The sequence below is a fragment of the Rhinopithecus bieti genome, unplaced genomic scaffold, assembly GCF_001698545.2.
Source record: "Rhinopithecus bieti isolate Rb0 unplaced genomic scaffold, ASM169854v2 scaffold_757, whole genome shotgun sequence".
Taxonomy (NCBI): Eukaryota; Metazoa; Chordata; class Mammalia; order Primates; family Cercopithecidae; genus Rhinopithecus; species Rhinopithecus bieti.
This window is the reverse complement of record NW_016803289.1, coordinates 358,868-381,657: the sequence shown is the minus strand read 5'-3', so window position 1 is coordinate 381,657 and position 22,790 is coordinate 358,868. Positions and strand designations below refer to the sequence as shown.

The window sequence follows — 22,790 nt, the reverse complement described above, 5'->3', positions numbered from 1 at the left end:
GCCCTCCTAGAGGTTCTGTGAACAACCTAATATTCTTTTTATTATCCTGCCTCTGCTGATTTTTTTTTTTTTCCTGTAGATTTTATTGTTTGCAACTAAGAAGCCTGGGGGATCTAAGTTATGGAGAGTGTCCTTTGTAAATGGAGATAATGAGGTCAATTCATATAAAGAAGTGGAGTTAAGGCAGGGCGGGGTGATCGGCCAGAGCTATCTGGGTCCTTGTAGGCTCTTAGTCTGGCTCTCACTCTAAATTTTCCAGCCTGTGAGCTATCAAATACCCAGTTTTGTTTGAGCTAGTTTGAGGTGGTTTCTGTCATTTGCAACTAGAAGAGTTCTGGCAAACACAGATGACAGTAAATTAATATTACGTATCAGGAGTCTCAGAAATGTTCATCCCTTTGACCTGGCAATCACTTTTCTATTCTTTGGAAATAATTAAAAATGTTAAAAAACAAAACCAAAATAATTGATCGGATTGGGCAAATGGTTGCATAAAAAGTGCCTTTAGATAACAATATCCACAAAGCTGGAGGTACTTCCTGCCAATTCCACGGTCACCTTTTTCTTCCCTTTCATGTTACCTTTTGGAGACGTTTTCATTGCTGTCTCAGTTTTATTCTGTGTCTCTCTGGATAGCTTTTCCCTGCTTCTCTGCCTGGAGTCTTTGGAAACCACTTTTTGAGACTCAAAATTGCCATAAACTGTGAGACCATATAAATGCTTATTTGCTTTTCAGATCAAATTGCAGTTGAGTGCCAGAGGTCTGAAAGTGCCCTAAACAGGCCACATTGTAAAACATTACACATGATCTTGGATGTGTTCGTGTTTCTAATGGAATTCTTTATGTTGCAGCCTGATTTGGAGGCTTCTGACCCAAGCCCAGCAAACTGATTACAATGACCCGGGCAAGAAGCAAGGCAGTTTGGTGAAATATGAAATGCATGGACCAAGAGTCAGGAAACCTGGAGTTTGGTCCTTGTGTGTGTTCCTTGCAAACTGGGTGACCTTTGAAAGTTCCATTTTTCTCGTTAGGCCTACGCTGCACATTTGTATAAGAAGACATTGGACCAGATGTGTTTTTAGGGCCCTTTAAAGCTCTCAGCACCTATGTTTTATGATTCCTTATATGGTGGCATTTTAAAAGAAAACCCATGATAAACTTGGTTTAGGAGTGCCTTTGATGTAATACCCAATCCAGATCAGGCTTCAAGCAGAGTCATGAGAATAATTTGCTTGAATGCATTCCCCTGGGATGAAAACCTGTCCCTGAGTGCTTAGAGCTGAGTCCCCTGAACCAACTCCTAAGAATGTTGACCTGACTGCACCTCAATTCTGCTCCCAGCTAGAGCCATTCAGGGAGGTGGTCTGAGTTGACTCTGCAACAACTAATGATTCAGCCTTACAGGGTTCCATCTAGTCTTGAGAACAACCATCTGAAGTAGGTGTTATAGTTTTACAGAGGAGGAAACTGAGGCTCTAAGAGTTCTAGTGACATTGAGCACGTGAAAGACCTGGATTCAAACACAGGCTTTGTTTTGTTGTGTTTTGTTTTGTTTTTTTTTGAGACGGAGTTTTGCTCTTGTTGCCTAGGTTGGAGTGCAGTGGGATGATCTTGGCTCACTGAAACCTCCGCCTTCTGGATTCAAGCGATTCTCCTGCCTCAGCCTCCCAAGTAGCTGGGATTACAGGCATGCGCCACCACGCCTGGCTAATTTTGTATTTTAGTAGAGACGGGGTTTCACCATGTTGGCCAGGCTGGTCTCGAACTCCTGACCTAAAATGATCTGCCCACCTCGGCCCCCGAAAGTATTGGGATTACAGGTGTGAGCCACTGTGCCCGACTGGTCCTTGGCCTCTGAAAGTATTGGGATTACAGGCGTGAGCCACTGCGCCCAGTTGGTCTTCTGGTTTTAATGCCTGTGATGTTCCCCTGCCTGAAAACATCCTGCAGGTGAACATTGTTGAAGTGAACAGTGAGGTGCTCATTCAGAGAAGGTGACATTAGACAGACCCCCACCCCAAGTATGTTTAATGTTATAGTATAGCACCTTCAGAGCATCAGCTTTGCCCAAATCCAGATTTGTCTCTTGCTCTCTGTATGACTTTGAGCAGGTTAATCTTTCTGAGCCTCAGTATCCTTACCTGTAAAATGGAAATAGAGATAATAGTACCCACCTCACACAGGGGCTGCAATCGTTAAACAGAAGTGCTTAGCGTACTGGGTATTCAGTAAGGTTAGCGACAGATAAAGGGTCCAATGTGCATGTTCAATTTGCGGCAAGTTCTACTGCAAATTCACTCTTCTACTTTCAATTTACTCTTAAATTCATCCACTTCTCTGCATTATGGCTACTATCTTAGTCCAGGCCACCCACCCAGAAGACCAGAATTGTTCATTATTGTTTGCAGAAATTCATTTCCCACACAGGAGCCAAAGTAGGGTTTTTTTTGTTTGCTTGTTTTTAGATATTAACAATATTTTGTAATTCAAGATCAATGCAATATCTGTTGAAAGTAACAACTTTGGTATTTAGGGAATACATTTTATAATATGATTGTTTCTAAAATTAGTTTGGTTTGGTATATCATGTTGCTCTGTAAAGGACTTTTATGAAACAGCTGTTATATAAAAGAATTCGCTGTCTCAAAGGAAAAGACAGCCAAAGCTTTCTTAATCAACTTAATTTCATTCGATTAACCCATACAACAAAACTTCTATCTTTGCTACCTGATAGTTATGAAGAGGAGACATGAGTTGCTACAGTTTATACCAGTTCTACCACAACCTTCTTCTCCAGTAAGATCTGGAGCAAGAATAAGCCAGTCTTTTGTTTGAGAGCGGATATACTGAAGCCATCTGAAGTAAGCTCTGTCACATTTCCTTGTCTTTAACTCCCAAATTACCTAGGTAACTTCTTTCTTCCCTCCTTCCCCCTTCACAATCCTTCTTTCTTTACAGAAGTAACCTCTAGATCTGTGGTCTTGATCCTTCCCTTTCTACAAACTTTTTATGGATTATTCCCATCACTTCTCTCCCTTTCATTTAACAGTAGTATACATCTATAATTTCTATATCTTAACTCCTTTGCTCCTTCCCCTCTACCTAGAAACATGCTTAGACACAAAAGCAAAAGATGGCCAGGTGCAGTGGCTAACAACTGTAACTCCAACATTTTGGGAGGCTGAGGCGGGTGGATCACTTGAGGTCAGGAGTTTGAGACCAGCCTGGCCAACATGGTGAAATCCTGTCTCTACTAAAAATACAAAAATTAGCTGGGTGTGTTGGCACACACCTGTAATCCCAGCTACTCGGAGGCCTGAGGCAGGAGAATTGCTTGAACCTGGGAGGTGGAAGTTGCAGCGAGCTGAGATTGGGCCACTGCACTCAGGCCTGGGTCACAGAGTCTCACTCTGTCTCAAAAATAAAAAATAAAAATACAAATAAAAAAGCAAAAGAATGCTTTCTACCAATCCTGTTATATCTTGAACTGTTATTTAGTGACTCTTCTTCCAGCTTTCTCTATGACGTCTATACCTTTGCTACTCTGGATGTTGTTCGAGGACCAGCAGCAAAGGCATTACCTGAGAACTTATGAGAAATTCAGATTCCCAGATCTGCTAAATCAGAATGCACATTTTTACAGGGTCTTCAGCTGATTTATTAAAGTTTGGGAAGTTCTGGTCTATTCCACGCATGCTTCCACTCTCCTTTATCTTAACTTATCCTTTTGGAATCTGGCCTCAATTTCCTCCCTATCATGTCTCCCGAACATAAACTTCATTCCAAGTTATAAAGTTTGAATGGCCTTTTTATCAGACTACAGCTTCCTTGATCTTCCCATATATAACTAAACTTACCCTGCTCTTCTTTCCAATTCTCTTCTTTTGCACTATATGATATGGTCACACAAAGTAACATTTTATATGACATTGAATTATAGACATGTATGGCTGACCATATATGCTATGTTCATCTGTGGTAGATAAAACATAGCTCTGCATGGTCAGGTACCTGAATCCTTAATGACCTTCCAACAGGAGAAAGACAGGGAGAGAGGGAAAATTTCGCTCTACTTCTCTGACAAATTTTGGTACTAGAAGCTCATTTTATATTCTTCCCACCTTTCTAATACCCTGATCTTCCTTTTTCTCTTCAACTTTTATTTTAGGATTCTGTCCATGTGCAGGTTTGTTACCTGAGTGTATTGTGGGATACTGAGGTTTAGGGCACAAATGATCCTGTCACCTAGGTACTGAGCATTGTACCCAATAATTTTTCAATCCTTATCCCCCTCTTTTCCTTCCCCACCTGGTAGTCCCCAGTGTCTATGGCTGCCATCTTTATGACCATGAGTACCCAATGTTTAGCTCCCACTTACAGGTGAGAACATGCAGTATTTGGTTTTCTGTTTCTGGATTAGTTCACTTAGGACGATGACCACCAGCTGCATCTATGTTGCTGCAAAGGACATGATTTTGTTCCCCAATTGATATTTTGAACTGAAAATCAGGTCAGGTTCTTCCCTGCTTTAATCTTTCTCATTACATCTAGTACCCAACCCCCTTCATTACTGATATAATTGGTATATTTGTCCCTGCCCACATCTCATGGTGAATCATAATCACCAGTACTGGAGGTGGGACCTAGTGGGAGATGACTGGATCATGGGGGTGGATTTTTTATGAATTAGGTTTAGCACCATCCCCTTGGTGCTGTCCTCATGAGATCCAGTCATTTAAAAGTGTGTGGCACCTCCCCCCACCTCTGGTCATTTAAAAGTGTGTGGCAACTCCCGACCCTCTCCTCTCCTCTCCTCTCCTCTCCTCTCCTCTCCTCTCCTCTCCTCTTTCTCCCTCTCTCCCTCTCTCTCTCTCTTGCTCCTTGCTCCTGCTTTCACTATGTGACATGCCTGTTCCTACTTTGCCTTCTGCCATGATTGTAATCTTCCTGAGGTCTCCTCTCTGGCATGTTCTCACTTATAAGTGGGAGCTAAATGATGAGAACACATGGACACAAAGAAGGGAACAACAGACACTGGGGTCTACTTGAGGGTGGAGGATAGGAGGAGGGAGAGGAGCAGAAAAAGTAACTATTGGGTACTAGGCTTAATTCCTGGGTGATGAAATAACCTGTACAACAAACCCCTGTGACACGTGTTTACCTGTATAACAAACCTTCACATGTACCCCTGAACCTAAAATAAAAGTTAAAAAAGTAAATAAATTATCCAGCCTCAGGTATTTATAGCAATGCAAAAATGGCCTAACACAATTACCATGGCTTCTTGGTCCCTCTGCATCTTCCCGTGCAGCTTATCTCATGCCATTTGCCTCAGTGCTTATCACCCCTCAGGCATGTGGGTTTTCTCTCAGTTTCCAGAACTCGTAACTTGCCAAGTCCTCTCTCCTCTCTGAGAACAGGGTCAGGATGTTCTCCCTCATTGGAACCCACTTCCCTGCCTTCCTCTCATCCTTTAGGTATCAGCATAAATGACTCCCTTAGAGAGGTCTTTTTTGACCGCCCTAATCAAATATCTTTCCTTTTATCCTCCATTTCATACCCTTGTCTATATTTAGTTTATATAACAGACACATTGCAATTTGCAATTATTTTTATTATTTGTGTGTGTGTGTGTGTGTGTGTGTGAGAGAGAGAGAGAGAGAGAGAGAGAGACAGTGTTGGTGTTCTGCTTATATTTCTTCAGAGCCTTTACCATTTCTGTGCCATTCAGCTTCACTTCCAATAGCTGACACCTATGATTTTGTTGAATGCCGTCTATTGAGCTTCTAGAATGTACTTTGCCTTTGGGGGCAGCTCTTAACCAATGACTGACAGGTATGCGGGTATAAATACCCCAGATCTCTCATCTCTTGGCCAGCATAGTTCTAAGATCTGGGTTTTATACTGTTCCCAGAGTTTTCTCAAAAGATTAAGCTTTTTTGCCCACTGCGGTAGCTGGCCTCATAACACAGCTTTCTTGGTCACCCTCTCTTCCCTACATGATGCCACCACTCCCCTGCCAGTGTCCTTACACCTCCCAAATAATCTGTAAGTATTAAATCCTCATCTCAGGGTCGGCTTCTGAGGGGAACCCAGCTAAGATCATAAACTTTTTGTTCTTTTTACTTATCCCAATAAAATATATATAACATGTCTGTCTTGTTCGTGGTTATATCCTAGAGCTTAGTTTAGTATCTGACACATAGTGAGCACTCAATATACATTTGTGTAGTGAGTGAATATTAGTGGTTATTATTATTGAAATGTAGAATTTCTTCCTTTCACTGAGTTGTGTTATACCGGTAGTTTACCATGCCCCACAGAATGTGAGATGTGCACTGCAGAACTTAGAGGAAGAAAAGTTGTTTTTTTCTATAGTGCTCTTAAACGTTGCACTATTATTAAGATACTGTTTTAGCAAGGTTTGTTATGGCTAGAGACTCTTTATGAGAAGGAATCCCAAGAAAGATTCTCTAGGATTGTGGCAATTCTTCCTGGTATGACCTGAAACCCCAGCATGTGGATACTTTAGAGATGTTTTAGGCAACAAAACCCCATTATGCTTATTTGCAGGTGGTTTAAAAAGAGAGCAACTGAACCCTGGACCAGGGACCTTCAGTGGAATAAGATGGATACTTATGCAGAGAGAGTGGCAATAATAATATTAAATAATGACAAAAATAATTAACATGTACTAAGTGCATTTATGGGCCAGTTCTCAAGTGTATTTGTTAATTTCAGAACCAATGTAGGCGGTAGGTTACACATTACTCCCATTCTTGATTAAGAGATGGGGGCTCAGGGAGGTTGACTTATCCAAAGTCATACAGCTATCAAAAGGTAGAACTGAGATTTGAAATTAGCTATTATAACTTCAGAGCCTCTGTTCTTAACTCGTCCTCTATCTTGTCCCCAGGGTTAGGAATACTTAAAACCAGTTCAATAGGAGAACTAAGTGAAGTAGTCCAGCCTGGAGAAAATAGGATTGAAAATAAGGTGTTAAAATAAGATGCAACCCTCCTGAGTTGCCTTCAAAGAGCAGCAGATGCCCAAGGAAGACTGGGCAGATGTGTTTCATGTGACTTAATTTCAGGGAGACTTTTCTAATATTGCTTTTCAGAGATGGAGGAAATAGTACATGCTCAGACACAGAAAACTTCCCCAAACTGGAGATTCAAATGGACTGGGTGTGTGGGCCTCTCAATAGGAAGTCAGTGAGAGGACTGAAGCATAGGAGGGGTGGCTTGGAGGACCTTCAAGATGTCTTGCAGATGTGAGATTTTAGAATGCAAAGGAATTAGAAGACTCGCTCGGTCCCTACATATGTGGCTGGTACTACGCAGTTTTGGAGAACCAAGATTTAAACTGGTAACATGACTTGGGAGAAATTTACTAATGCCATGTTAATAAACAAAAAAGATATGTGCTATGCATACTCTTTGCATGAGGGAAGCAGAGCTACTGTGCTGCAAGATGAGCCAGCAGAAGTGACAGTCAAGAATGTGGGCTTAGAGTCAGTCTACATGAGTAGCTTGCCCAGAGTACTCCTGAGCCTCTTATCTGTAAACAAGTGTTGCTCTGTGGATTAAATAAGCTTTTGTGGGTAAAGGATTTAGCACAGGCTCTTGAAAATGGTAAGCGTTCAAAAATATTAGCTATTTTCTGAAAACTTTTAAATTTATAATTTTTTCTTAAAAACATAAATGCAAATATTTCTATATCTTCTGCATACTCTATAAAACATGAAAAGAGAAAGTTTTAAATTTGGGTTGCTGGAATATTGAGACTCAGGGAACTTGAAACTTTTTCCATAACCACAGTAAGGCTAAGATTTATTAAGCACTCAGATACATTTCATGTCACATGGTTGGTTTTCAGCTAAGACAGGATTGGAAGCTGAGTTTCCTGAATTTCAGGCTCTATTTTTCCTCACCTACAATGGACCATTTTGCTTGTGCACATAATGGGTTTCTGTTAGAATGAAATATATTTTGTCCTGAATCTGTTTACATTTCAGGAAAAGCAGACCAGTTCTGGACCAGAGCTTGTCATATTCGAGATAAAATATCTCTCCCAAATATCCCTCCCTCGCACATTCGATTTCTGATTGGCTACCCTCCCTTTTCTCCTCCTTCTTCTCTGGTTTTTATTTCTACTGTCCAGATCACATGTTTACCTTTTCTGCCTTTTTTTTCTTCTCTAGCTCCCTCTTTTCTCTCACTGAATTTCCCCTTCTCCTGTTTCCCTCTCTATGTACTGACACTGATTTTTACTACTTGTGTTCTTAAATTTCTGACCAAGAAGTACCCAGTGAAGACACAGCATATAATTAACATGGAGTTAGATTGGCTGTGGATTAAATCATGCTCCAGAAGCTTAGCAACAACATTAGAATGGTAACGTTGGTGCCAAAGGATTCAACCAGCAATGGCAGCTAGCGCAGGGCTCGATGAGGTTGCAAAAGGGAACACCACACCAGTCTTGGTCACCTTGGTTAGAACCCAGCCCTTGGATTTAGGCAGACCTGGTTCAAGTTCTGACTCTGCACTTCGTAAGCGTTTCCTCATCTGTAAAGTGGGAAAATACCACAGACCTCCAAGAACAGTTGAGAGGATTAAAGAAGACATGTTTCTTTGGCTCAGTTCCTGCCACATGGTGTGAGCTACATGATGGTAGTAGTTACTAAGGTGATGATTGGCAACTATATCCACCTCTTCTTTGACTCCTTTCTTTCCTGCTCCCTCCCTCCATGCCCAATCCGTGAGAACAGTCATTCCACTTGCTTACACTGGCTTAATTCTCCAGGCTTTGGGATAGCAACTGGAATGGGAAGGTAGGAATCCCAGGAATATCTCAGCTACAAAACTTTATGTTGTGAAAAAAATCCTAGTGTTTGAAAAGCTGCAGAAAACAAGAACAAAACAATAAAAAGAAATATGTTTAACTGCAAATTATTATTTTTCTTTCTAATACAAAGAGAAGTAAAAGAGGGAGATAGTAAATGTTTCTTTTTCCCCTGTTAAAATGCAGCCTCCTGCATCCTGGATACTTTTAATCACCTCTCAATAGGAAGAGAACACTGCTGTCTTCTTCCATTGTTCTCTCCATCTATTCCTCCTTCCCTTACGCATCAAGCCAGTCTACTTGGCTTTCTCTCATCTGTGGGAATTGACGACTCTGAGGAGAAATTTGGAATCCAGAAGATTACCTCTCCTGCTTCTCCAGAGAGTTGGGAAGGGAAGTTTTCTCTTCTGCCCCTCCATTTCTCGGCCATTCCTGTTTATTAAGCAAAAGTCCCAGATAAGATTTATTGCCACTCTGCCTTTCTCATATCCAGGCAGCTCGTTAATATCACAGATGAACACCTTTCCTGAACACAGCCCTGCAGAGTTCTATTCCTGCTCTGTGCCCCGTGATTCTGCTGTATCGCCTTGGCAACCAATTAAAATACTTTAATGTGTACAGCGATATCATTCTTAATTCTGCAAAAACCAGGGCAACCTGCTCAGAAGGCTTTGGCATGCCAGTCAGTTGGTGTTCTTCTTGGTATCTGGCTGCATTCTGGTTTGACTTCTTTTTTCACCTCCCAATTACCTCTGAATCCCCTGCAAGCACCTACATGTCATTCCTAACACACCTGGCCTCAAGTCAAGCAACACCCTCATCAACAAGGCAGGGGCTGGAAGAGATCCTGGGGACAAAATGGCTGATATGTCTCCTTTCGTTTAGCCTCAAGGGAAGACACCAGGAGCTCAGCCATGTGTCTGGCTAATCTAACTGCAGTTTCTTGCAATATGGCAAACATTATGCATTCAGTAATTAAGTATTTAGTAAATGCTGATTGCATTTCAGGCCCTGTGTTAGGTACAAAAGAGGACAAGACACCTCCTTACCCGTAGAGCTTATAGTCTAGTAGAAAAGAGACATGAACAGACAGCATTGTACTGTCTGATATGTGCTGTGGAGGCTGGAGGGTAGCACTGGAGGCTCTGGGAACCTGAGGGGGAACCTGAGGAGGAACCTAAGACCAACCTGGGTTTGGGACAGAGGGCTGACTTCTGGAGGAACAGAGGCTACACTGGTACCTGAGGATGGGTTGCCGTCAGCCACATGGCGAGTTTCCCAAGTAGCTGGACAGTTTCATTCCTACCTTCTCTAACACTGGCAGTTTGTCTGATGCTCTCAGCTTGGGGGTCTGCTTCAGATACCCTGGCATTATTTGCCTTATTTCTCCTGCTTTCAGGCTAATGTTTTCCTAATAGCCTTTCAGGAAAGGGTGACAGTGAATGATCCACGTTCTCTCACATCTACTCTTGGTCCCTCTATGCTGTGCATGCAAGTGCTACCTGAGAGGCACATTTTCCAAAGCCAGTGGTGTTGGGGCCGTGAGGCCGAGACTCACCACCCAACTTACGTGCCTGCAATGCATTCTGAGGTTTGCAATCCTCAGTGTCATGGGTTTCTGTTGATGCCTATTTTTTAAAAGTACAACCTTAAAATCTTCCCTAAACATTCCCACAACGAGAGGGATGATAAATTTTGATGTGTAATCATATTTTTCTATTTTGTTTTATTAATATTTACACTTACAGAACACAAACCTCTTGTATAAAGTGGAGATACCAGTAGCACCATTCTCAGAGGAGAATGACATTCTCAGTAGAGTTAAATGACATTCTGTAGGTAGAGCCCAGTGACTGATACATAGTAAATCCTCCATACATATACTTTGTTTGTAGAGTTGACCAGTTCTTCATCTGTGCTCTTGTAACACATGTGAACACCTTTATTTTAAGATTAACTGCATCATGCATAATAAGTAGGATGCAGTTAATAACTCTTAAACTTTAAAATAAAGTTTAAGTGGTGTGTGGTTTACATAAAAGATCACAAGTTATTTGAGGACATGGATCCTGTCTCTCTCACTTTTGGAGCCCAAGCAAAGGGATTTTACCCATCAAAGGCATCTTATATGTGTCTGTTTAACAAGTGAGACCTGGGAAATATTAATAATAACAATGTCTGACATTGATTGCCGCTGAGCTTACTATGAGTCAGGTCCTGTGCTATGAGCTTTATAAGAATTATCTTGATATATCCTCCAAGTGATGCCGTGTTTTTTATTATCCCCATGTCTATAGCACAGGGAAATAGCAGTCCACCTGTGGTAGGCATGACAGCATGTGAAAAGAGAAACCTACCTGTAGGAGTACAAGCAGATAGTTAACCATGCTGGGAGCTTATTTGGTGCCAAGCCCTGTGCTAAGCACTTTGTGGGCATCATCTCATTAAATCCTCCCAATAACCATATGAGGTGAGCCTTACTATTTCTATTTCATAGTGACAACGTTCAGAGTCACTAAGTAACTTGCCCAGAAGCACACAGCCACTACTTATAAGAAGCATTATCTTGTAAACAGTAAGTAAACATTATCTTGTTTACTTGTATCATCAGATGTCTAAAGTCAGAAGCAGCAGAAAATTGGAATACATATTTTAAAAATAATACTAAAATACCTATTCCTATTATTCAGAAATAATTTTAAATATATCATATTTTTACCTAATTTTATCAGTTTTTTCAACAATTATATTTTTTATTGTGGTAAAATACACATAGCATAAAATCTACCATGTTAGCCTTTGCTGAGTGTTCAGTTCAGCAGCATTAAGCACCTTGATCTTGTTATGCAAGTGTCACCACTATCCATCTCCAGAACTTTGTCATCACCCCATACTGAAACTTCCCATTATATATATACACACATATATATATACACACACACACTATATACACACACACACCCACACACACATACATACCAGAGGCTGGGGAGAGGAGAGAATGGGAAGTTATTGTTCAATGGATACAGAGTTTCAGTATGGGGTGATGACAAAGTTCTGGAGATGGATAGTGGTGACGCTTGCATAACAAGATCAATGTACTTAATGCTGCTGAACTGAACACTTAGCAAAGGCTAACATGGTAGATTTTATGCTATGTGTATTTTACCACAATAAAAAATATAATTGTTGAAAAAACTGATAAAATCAGGGCTTTGGCAGCATGAGTACAGTGGCCATGTTTCTACAGGAAATACTGTCTTCCTTTCATGTTGGAGGCCAGGTCAGTTCAACTCATAAACTCAGTGGCAAATTCTTTCAGAGCCTCTTCCTTTCTGTCACTGGTATCCCTACGACTAAGTGTCAATTAAGATGAAACGTTTCTCTCAAGATCAAAGAGCACATGAAATTTGTGGTGTATGATGGAAGAGTTTAGACATATGCAGAGTGGCATTGCTATCTTCTTAGGGTTAGCGACTCATGAGCTAAGAGATCTTGAAGCTAGCCCACTGTATTTTCCTGAGAACGATGTTCATCACCCAAAAAGGTATTCAGTAAGGTGATTCACAGCAAGGATGTTTCAGCCACCACATGACTTTACACCTAATAAAGTGTGCCACTTGTTTCTCAAATAGCTCTGTAATGGCTCAATTCATAAAGGGTTCATTTCTGCATAATGAGGAGTTATTTCATGATCCCGTGAGGTCAGCTACAGGCATAATTGTATTTATTTATTTACTCTTTCATTAAAAAAAATTCCTAATATGGGTGAAGCTGTGAGCTGGGTGCTCTGAGCACAGTATTCAGAGATAAGATGAGTAGCCTGTTCTGTTTGTGCTTGGAAAAATGGTTGAAGAAATGACAGAGATCTGAGATGCACTCAGCTACTATTTGAGTCTTGGAGTCTGAGCTCATGAGTGTCCCTGGTGTGAGCTTTCAAGACAGCCTGGTACATAGCAGGCACTTAGGAACAGTTTGTCGAATGCTCTGTCTTCTGAGCTGGGTATCTGGAGCAGTGTGACCCTGGGGACTGGCACAGGCCTCAGTTGCAGGAAGCAGCTCATGGTGAACAGAATTATCTTTCCCCGCCCATGTTATATCACTTGCTTTGGATGTTCTTGCTGGTGTTCACGTGTGCTAGGGGTTTCAGGTAACCTGACATTTCAATGGAAAAGAATGGCCTTGTCTGCCAGGAACATGGAGACTGCTCCTCAGTTACCCAGTAAGCTCAGTCACCTGCTTGGAGTAGAGGCAACTTCTTGTTTGGCTGCACTGCATCCAGGAAGTTGCTGTAGATACATCTGATAGTCCTCATGATGGCAGGCAACGAGTCTGGCGTGAGGGCTGCTGGAGAGACTTTATTACAGAGAACACTGTCATGCATCTTCCTGGTGGTATCTAGTCACCCTGATAGGAAGGCAAGTATCTAGTCATTCTGCCTCTCCTCTATCTGTTTCCTTCCCTTCTCCTTCAGCTTCCATTCTCATTCAAGATATCCCTGCCCTATCCTGCCTTTTCTAGGTCCACATGCCCAGAACGGACCCTGCCTTTTCTTCCCTTGACCATATACTTCTTGACTTTCAAAACATCTTTTTGTTTTTCTAGGAAGTTTCTTTCTATCAATCAAGCTTCATTTTGTTCAAACTGAATTGCCTCACCACCTGATATTTTCATAAGCCATCATTTCTTGAGTCTAAGAATTCTTTGTCTTAATCAAGTTTATTGGGTTATAATTTATATGCAAAAATGTACCCAGTTTAAGTGTCTACTTTGATGTTTTGGTAAAACTATATACCATTGCATACAACATTTTCATTATCCAAAAAATCACTATGGTTTATGGTTTTGTCTTTTCTACAATTTTATATAAGTGGAATAAGACAATATGTACTCTTTGGTAAGACACTTCTTTTTTCACATCTTAACATTTCTAAAATTGGATGCATCCTACAGTGAGCATGTAACATAGTAGTGTTTCTGTTTCCCTCTAAGAACTATAACTAAATAGACAATATGTCTTATAACGAATACCTTAAAATCAATATCAATATCCCTAATTTATATATATATATATAGATGTCAATATGTATATGTATGTTTGTATACATGTGTACTGACTGGTTGGTTTACCAACTAGTCTTGATTGGTTTTTGCACTGAGGAGGTGAGAATCCTTGCTTTGCTGTGTACGTTACCATAGTGCCTATAGCTGAAAACTGGTAGGAACTAAAATACTGCAGAGGGTGGCAATAGTGACTTTCCAACAGTTTCCTAAAAATATCTTTTGCGTTGTGACTGAGCATGTGAAGTCTGAGACAGCCTTTCTCAAATTTTGTTCCATGGACAATTAATATTACTAAGAGGCTAATACAATAAAAGGGAGAAGAAAGGGGGTGTCAATGCCATAGAAATTTGGGAAGTGCTTCTTATTAAGATCCCACTTAGAAATTCACAATTCATTAGCATGCTAAAACTTGCAAAAAGTTTTGCAGCAAAGGGAAAATGTTTAGTTTTACTTTAATCTCAGGTTTGTTTGACACTGGCACTTTGTGGCACACCCATTACCAGAATTCACCATGTGAAAGGCTGGTCTAAAGTACAAGCTTGAATAAACAGAAGGAGAAAGAAAGGGAGAACCAGGTGTGGTGTGTGCCTGTAGCTGCAGCTACTCAGGAAGCTGAGGCAGGAGGATTGCTTGAGCCCAGGAGTTCGAGGCCGCAGCAAGCTATGATTGGGCCACTGCGCTGCACTGCACTGTGACAGAGTGAGGCCCTGTCTCTAAAGCATATTTTTTTTTTTAAAGGGAAAAGAAATTGAGTAAAGTTGTCCAGGTTGAGTATCCCTTGGGACCAGAGGAGTTTCAGATTTCAGATTTTTTTTGGATTTTGGAATATTTGCAGAATACATATTAGTTAAGCATCTCAAATTGAAAAATCTAAACTCTGAAATTCAAAATACTTCGATGAACACTTCCTTTGAGCCTCACGTCAGTGCTCAAAAAGTGTTGGATTTTGGAGCATTTTGGATGTCAGATTTTCAAAGTATGCACAACCTATAGTTGAGCGGGTCCCAGCTAAGCCCAAAATGATGTAATGGTGCTTGCATTGGGCCAGATGAGGATGCTCCTCAAGAGTCAAGGGCTAAATAGGCACTTTTCTTCTCTCTTAAGTCTTTTTATAGTATGAAGGGACAGGTGGAAGGCAACTTTTCCTAAGAGGAAATGAAACAACACAAAAATATATATTGGCCAATCCCTTAGGTAACATGTCCCTAATGCACATGGCAGATAATTGAGGTTGAGTAAGAAAAACCTTATGCCCCACCCATTGCCTCAGAGCTTAGGCCATCCTGTGGGGAATGAGCTGTTTGTTGTGTTTGTCCACTGCTTGGCCAGACACCTTTAACTGATAAAACAAAAACAAAAACAAACAACTGAAGTAGGTAATGGAACGACTGTCTACGACAGGGAGGAGCCCACTGCAGGGATTACCCTGATCACTTAAATGATAGTGAAGTTTTTCTCAGAAATAGCGTTGATCCAATACACATAGAAATGAAAGGAAATCAGAGTGGGTCAGGTGAAAATCAGGCAGAGCCTAAACGAAATGTGCAAGAGCTTACTTTCCTTTCCTAAAATATTGTCATACAGTAAAATAGACTTTTTTCTCTTGGCATTTATTTCTATGAATTTTAACACATGCACAGTTTCATTTAATTACTACCACAATCAGGATATGTAACAGTTCTATCACCTCATTCTGCCCCTTTTTGGTCACATCCTCCCCCAATCCATAACCCCTGGCAACCACTGATCTATTTCTCATCACTACAGTTTTGTCTTTTTGAGAACTCCCTTTCCTTTTGCAATAATCTTTGGTTCCTTTTTTTTTTTTTTTTTTTTAATGGGGATCCCTGGATGTTTCTTTGTGTGTGCAAAGAACTCCAGTGCCAGCCAACTTTCTCTTCTATTGTTACTCTTTTGTTATTTACTGTTGCTAACGTTTATTAGCTTCTGTTATATGCCAGGCACTTGTGCTAAGCTCTTTATATATATTATCTCATTTTAATCTCACAATAGCTGTATGATATATGTAAGCCTTTATTATTTCCATTATACAAATCTAGAAACTGAGGATCAGAGAGGTTAAGTGACTTGCCTAAGGCCTCACAGCTAACAAACAGTTGAATCCCGGCACAAATACAGCCCACTTCACCATAAATCCTTAAACACTACAGTAAGCAATAAAAGGGAAGAGACTAACTAGAAAAGAGGTGCACTGAGAGAGATTGGAGGCAATGCCAGTGTGGGGCCATGTGGTTATTAAAAATGTTTGTAAATATGTGTGAAGCTGGAGAACCATCTGGGTCTCTTGACTTCTCAACCTCAGCCCCTACCTTTATGTCTTCCTCCACCTGCTACATATGGTACTTGCTGTCCCAGATGGCACCTATCTGCTGTTTTCAGGGGCCTGGGATGATTTTAATCCCCTTGCAAATTTAGCAAAAATCCCACTGTCTATATCACAGCTCTGTTACAGGACACAACCTCTGAGACCCAGGAAAGGGGCTGGCCCACCTTCTGGTTTCTACCCAACCTCAATTCCCTGATGTGCTTTCTGACCTCATTTTTTTCTTTTCCCCATCAGTTGCTTGCAACAGCAGCTGAAAAGTTTCTAGGACAAAACCACCTGGTCTGTGTACTGGAGGTGGCAGGTGTGTTCTTGCTGATAAGGGGCAAGTAGGACAGAAATGCGTGGGATTGGCATGATACTAGCAATGTAGGGAGAAAGTCCACCCCTGCAGAACCCATGGCAACATTTGTGTTGGGGAATAGAGTGAGAAGCAGGAAAAAGCGAAAGATAAAAAAGTGAATGAAGAATTGATGACACTGAGGAAGTAGACCAGGTTCTTGCCCTGTGTATGGTTTTCCTTTGAATGTGCTGTTTGGGGAAAGTGAAGTTGGTTAGGGAGTTTTCTTCTAGAATGGATCATAGTGCCTTAAGGGTTCTGGAAGTGAGCTGCGAAGCCAGCACATGCTGGGAAGAATCACACATCTGAATCATGGCCACGGATCATGAGGAGACAAACAAAACAATGCAAAAATCAGGGTACCAAGCACCGTCTTTGGATGGCACTTGCTTAACAAGGGGCTGGAAGGGTGTGTGTAATTTAGAGTAGAAAGTATTGAGTTACTTCAATAACAACCACAGCTAACATTTACTGAGCACTTAATATGAGCCGTCTCTGTGCTCAGAGCTAAGTGACATGAATCATCTCACTTAATTCTCAAAACAACCCTCTGAGGTAGGTACTACCATTATCTCCAATTTACAGATGGGGAATTGGAGGACCTGAGGTTTAAGTGATTCACCCAAAGTGCACAACTGTTGAGGGGCAGAGTCAGGATTTGAATTTGGGTATTTCTCAAACCCAAGTCCATAGATTCTTAACTTCTCTTCTTTACCACCTATCCTAAAAGAGAAATATTACTAAAGTGTAACAGAATGAGGAGGAAGACAGACCAGCTATTCAGGATCCTACAATCCTTTTAAAGGCTTGCCAAGTTCCTTTGCTTTAACTGCATTAGGGAAGGAATAAGAAGAACCAGTGGGATCTGCACCACCCGGGCCTCTTCCTGGAGGAGTCTGGTGATCTTGCCTATTGGTTTGAAATAATTGCACACTGTAGAAACCTACAGCTATTTCTCAAGTTTTCTTTTTACACAATCATCTAGGGAGGGTTTTAGACATGTAGGCACAATAGGCAATTTTTTTTTCTCTCTATTGGGCTGGCACCATGAGGTGTGACTATTGGTTCCACCCTAGAACACTGGTTGGCACAGGATGCATCAGGCCTCTTTGAGCCAACAAAAAGAGCTTGATGAGCTTGTTTTTTAGATGAGCCTAGGTGAGCAGAACAAACTTTGGGCTTCAAAAGCTCATGGACAGGAAGTTAAATGAACTCTTTCATGGTGCCAGGTTATCAGCAAGCCCTTTGAAAGAGGTGTTTTACAAAATGGTGCCCTGTGACAAGGTTATTTATGCTTTCTGAGGGGAGTACTTTATACTTAGTATTATCCTGGCCTGAACTCATCATAGAATCAAGTTTAATAATAATAATACCTATTACACTCTCCTGCAAGGGCTGTAACTCCTTCTACATTTTGTAGCATGCCTCATGCGTGGCAGGACGCAATAAACAGTCAATAATAATGTTCCGTGTGATAATGATCTTCCAAATGTCTTTCATCTAAGGCTCTCAAAGTGTTTTGGAGATACTAATTAGTTAAGCCTCACAGGGGCTGTCTGTTTTCATGAAAGACATCTTCCCATTTTACAGAATTTTAAATTGAGACCCAGCAGACATATGATTTTGCCCAAAATCATACAGCATGTCTAAATGAATCTTAATGATGATGCTTTGCATTTACACAGCAGATGTTTTCTAAGGCAGTAAGAGTACGTTGCAAAGATAATTTTCACACTATCCTAGAATAAGGTGGGTAGCAAGTAGCTTTTGAGTACATTGGCTGAATTGTGGCAGAGAGGGCAAGGAACTCGGGAGGATTTGACCAAGGATGCAAGTCCATTCCTCTGACTCTCTGAGCAGACGGTGGCATCCAGATAACCCTCAGTTCTCTGAACTGTGGGATGCATGGTTACTTTCACAGTTGCAAAAAGATAGGTAATATTTTTGGGAGCAGAGACACGTTGCAAAACAACAGCCATATTGACATCCAGAAATGGGTTTGTTCATATCCCCATTGAGGAAGGCAAAAGGGATGAGAGGAGTCACTTCAAGAAAGGATAGTTAGGAAATAAAGGAATTGGGAGGTGGGGGTGCCAGCTCTGCTCTCTTTGCAGAGCATCTTTCTAGCTCAGGTCCTCTCTGAACACAGGAGCCCTTGAGTTTCAGCCTCACTATAGGACTTGGTCCAGAGCACCTTGGAGGGTGGGCACAGACTATAGTCTGATGTTATAAGTCCCTGCAAAAGAATTCCAGAGAGACCCAGTATCTTAATGGCTGTCTATTATGTACGACCAGCTCTCACCTCAGTTCCCTGTTCCAGAAGGGCCCTGGGAATCCTCTATAGTTCGAAAACTTGGGAGCTGTGGTTGCATTCATCGCTACCTTTCCTTTGCAACACAGCCACATTGAGAAAGATGAACACCACCACAACAATAGTCCAAGCTGATAAGGGAACTGCCTGCTCCCAGTGTGACACCATTTCCTGAGTGAGTGATGATACTCTGCTGAAAGGCAGGTCAGACTTCTGCAAGGTGGGGAAGGGAAGAGGTTGCTAGGTCTTCAGAATTCAAGGGGGATTTGCTGACCCAGAGATAGAGCTCCTTTCTCTACAAACCAGGCATGTTTGAGAACAATTTGCTTCCCCACCCCCACTCTGCCATTTCCAGACCTGTGGATTCTGATTGATGACTAGACCAGGGGTAGTGGAGGAACTTAAAAAGAAAAAGTCCTTTTCTGGAATGTGTTCACATACAAGCACAATGGCAATAAAAAGTCTACAGTGAAGAAATCAAGAATCTACAATGAAAAAATGTCCCGCTTCTTCCCACTCTCATTTTGAATGTTTATACACGCCCCATGGGTGGTTTAAAGATGCAGTGAACCTTAGAAGGAAAATTTTGGAAAGTTGTTCCAAATGCATATCACAAGCCACTCCTCACTCCTGAGTAAGGAAGCAGTCCTGCAAGACCCTCCCACACGCTGTTTCTCTTCCGAGCAGGGAGACGTAGGACCCTGCTGTCAGCATTTAGACTCTAATGCTTGCTCTAGGTAAGACTTCAAGGAATGCAGCTTTGATTTTCTAAGTATGCCCATGGCCCAAGCCACAGCTTTCCGTGTTCACTTTGTTACACTGACTCCAGGGGTGACAGTGCAAATAATTCTGCTGGACTCACAAGGACCATGTCCTTCTTTCCAGATGTGCCCTTACACATTATCCCACAACAAGGCTCATAGCCAGGTCAGATGAAGTCCTCGGGGTGTGCTTTCAGCGCTGGACAGAGCGAGTCCCATTATCCAAACATGAAAAGCATTCATCTCCTGCGAGGCTTAACTGGGTTTGTTTGGTTTTTTAATTGCAGTGCCTGCTGTGTATCTTCTGTGTGTTTCATTCATTTTGCAAAATGAGACACATCTGCAGAGTTCCTATACACAGCTGAGGTACTTCACAGCCCAGCCTTTGCTATCCATCAGTCCACCCACATAGACGCTTCCCTCCTGCACTCTCTCCCTCGTCAAGTATCTTGATAGCTTCGAACAGATTATGAATGAGTATTGCCATAATAGCACTTTATGACTAGGGGTGGGAAGATGGATTTGGGTAAAATTAAAAAAAAACTTGACATTTGGAAATTTCCGAGAGATCTCAAAAGCAACAAGCAGTTGGATTTGTTTTCTCTTTTTTTTCCCCACCCTCCGTGCATTTCCCAGGCACTGGTTTGGCCTCAGAACAGCAGAAATCAAACACCAAAAATATAATCTAAAAGGCTTTCCTTGTTCTACTACTTTCTGGACAAGAGGAAAGGAGAACCTAGGAAGCTTTAGTAGTTCGAAAGAGAATTCTTAGATAGATTAGATAGGCTCAGGCTTCCATTGTATTTGAGTAAAATGATCACTGCCCATAGAAACGTATCACTGGGGAATCACCAGCAGCACTCTTGAATGTTTAACTTTTAGTTAAAAGAAGATAATCTCTAGCTACTTGTATACACAAATCCAACCTCCATGTGGGCATGATATTAACAAATAAGATCTCTCTTACCCCATCCATGTGGATTCTGATATTAGGCACTAGCCGGAAAGGACTGGCCTGCAGACGTCTGGGGTTGGTCCTGCTTTTCCTGCCATCCTGCAAGGTCATCATGCCGGGCCTGCGAAAGGAGCCTCCTCTCCCGGAGCTCTGCCCTGAGCGCACTCCATCCAGAAGGCGCACGAGCAGCAGGTTGGCCGGCAGCGCCTCGATGCTGCAAAACACAGGCGTCCTGCATTCAGGGCACCGCAGCTCTTTGTGGGCCTTGAAAACCCTCTGTAGACATGGTTTGCAGAAGGTGTGCTGGCAAGGGAGGACTTTGGCTGTGACATCGAGCTTCTCAAAGCACACAGGGCACTCCAGAAGATCAAGTAATGTGAAATCATCCATTTTATTTCAAAACTCCAGTTCCCACCTGGAGGAGCAGAGTCCACATGGTAAGGTCAGTTGAGCAACGAGGGCAGAGCTGGCCTCTTGAGAACGTCAGATTTCTTGCCTGCTTGAAGGAGGGAGAGGAGAGAAAAAAAAGTGACGGCTCCGAGAGGTATATCCCACCTCCGTCGAGGCAGTGTCTCATAAGGCAGTTTGCAAGTACTTTGTTCCGGCACCCAAGTTTCAAATGACTCATTCTGATTCAATGCTAGCAGGTATAAGACTCAACTCGTGCTTGCTGTGAGGATCAGAGGAACACTGAGCACAAGACTGACTGTTCATTGCCTATGTGGCCAGGAGAGCAGAGAAATAAACTGCCCTGCTGAAGTGGCTACCTAAGCCCTCTCTACCAGCCAGGGCCAGAAGAGTTCCTTTACCCCTGCCTGGGGAGAAAGCTCCTGGACAGTCACAATTCTTACAACAAAGCCCCCTCCGAACGCTCTTTCTGTGAAGTTATCTCCTCCTCCTCCTTCCCCTAAATCTAAGTGTATCTATTATCTGCATCACATGCAGATTAGTTTAGGTCGGTAAGTTTATCTGAATCTCATGCAGATGTAGAATCATTTCCTTTACAATATACCTTCCCACATGATGCTAGCAATGAAAAATTTCCATTAGAAACCCATTTCCAAACATTGTTTTGCCTTAACTACAAGTCAGGGTGCTTGGAAGCTTTGTTTCTTTTCTTCATCTTTGGTTTTTTTTTTTTTTTTTTTTTTTCTCCCTCCTCATTCCTGATACCTTAGGCTCAGAGACCAATATTCCTACCTCCACAAAGGTAAAGTAAGGTGCAGCCTGTTTAGTTACTTTGAATTGTTCTCATGTTTCAATGAAGCAGGATTAGATTTCTTCCGGTATTGTGGTCACAACTGTAAAAACCGTACTGGGGCGCCAGCCATATACAGGTAGGGACGTGTGTGTGTGGGGGGGTGGGGTGGGGGTGGTGGGTGTGTGTGGTCTGAAAAACAGTGCTTGTTCCAGAAACAAGTTTCCTTTTGGATGTATGAAAAGAAGCCTCCAGTTTAGAAAAGTCTGAGAAGTCAGCTGTCCCTCACAAGTGCCAGGGCTTCAGTGAGCACTGAGCCCAGAGGTTTGGGGAGAAGGCCAGTGGCTCCACTAGCGACTAGTAAGCAGGACAGATAGGACGCGAGAATGAGCGATGGCGCCTCGCCTTCCTAAGACTCCTCTCCAAAGATGTCAGCGCGGCGGCGGGCTGGGGAGGCGTGTGGGGGCCACTAACCTTGTGCGTGTAACCTCTGCTGAGTTCAGCTCAGCCCCCTCCTCCGCGCAGCAGGGGTGCGCAGCTCCCTCCAACCGGCTTCCTTTCCCCCAAGCGCCGCTGCTGCCACCGCTTTGAAAACTTTAACCACTCAGTCTTACTCGTTTCTAGGGATCGCCTTACCCAGCCCTGTTAACGCTTTCACCGCCAGGCTGCTGCCTACCAACCACGCTTTTGTTGTTGCGGTTGTTAACTTTATGATCTTTCCTTTAGTTAACTGAATTGTTTCTGGGAAAAGATTGTAAGAGGTAAAATATAAGCCAGTCCCTAAGGCCAAGTATTTACAAAGTTCATATTTTCACCTTTCCCGTTTTCTCTAGTATCCAAGGAGCCGGAACCTGCTCCATTATAAACATACCAAAGTGATTGTGTTTATTTTAAACCTTCATAAGGATTTCCTGGGAAGGTCAAAAGTAAAAATGGTCAAGCTATGAAAATAAGGATAAGCTGGACACCTAG

General features: G+C 42.1%; 1 protein-coding gene and 1 pseudogene across 4 annotated transcripts in view; both read right to left on the bottom strand.

Moving 5' to 3' along the window:
* Positions 1-10,217, bottom strand: part of LOC108529642 (MICOS complex subunit MIC27-like) — a 49,020-nt pseudogene extending 38,803 nt beyond the window's left edge.
* The window catches only part of SH3RF2 (SH3 domain containing ring finger 2), a 126,159-nt gene extending 103,736 nt beyond the window's left edge, over positions 1-22,423 (bottom strand). For 2 of the 4 annotated variants that reach the window (XM_017872212.1, XM_017872220.1), the window contains exons 1-2: positions 22,293-22,413; positions 20,633-21,116 (exon numbers count right to left, since the gene is read on the bottom strand). In XM_017872212.1, coding sequence (XP_017727701.1) covers positions 20,633-21,010 — 378 coding nt within the window. In that variant the 5' untranslated portion in view covers positions 21,011-21,116; positions 22,293-22,413. Of the gene's footprint in view, positions 1-20,632; positions 21,120-22,292 lie in introns of all 4 variants that reach the window. The other 2 variants (XM_017872225.1, XM_017872229.1) reach the window with 2 other exon arrangements.
* Between the last annotated feature and the right edge of the window lie 367 nt (positions 22,424-22,790).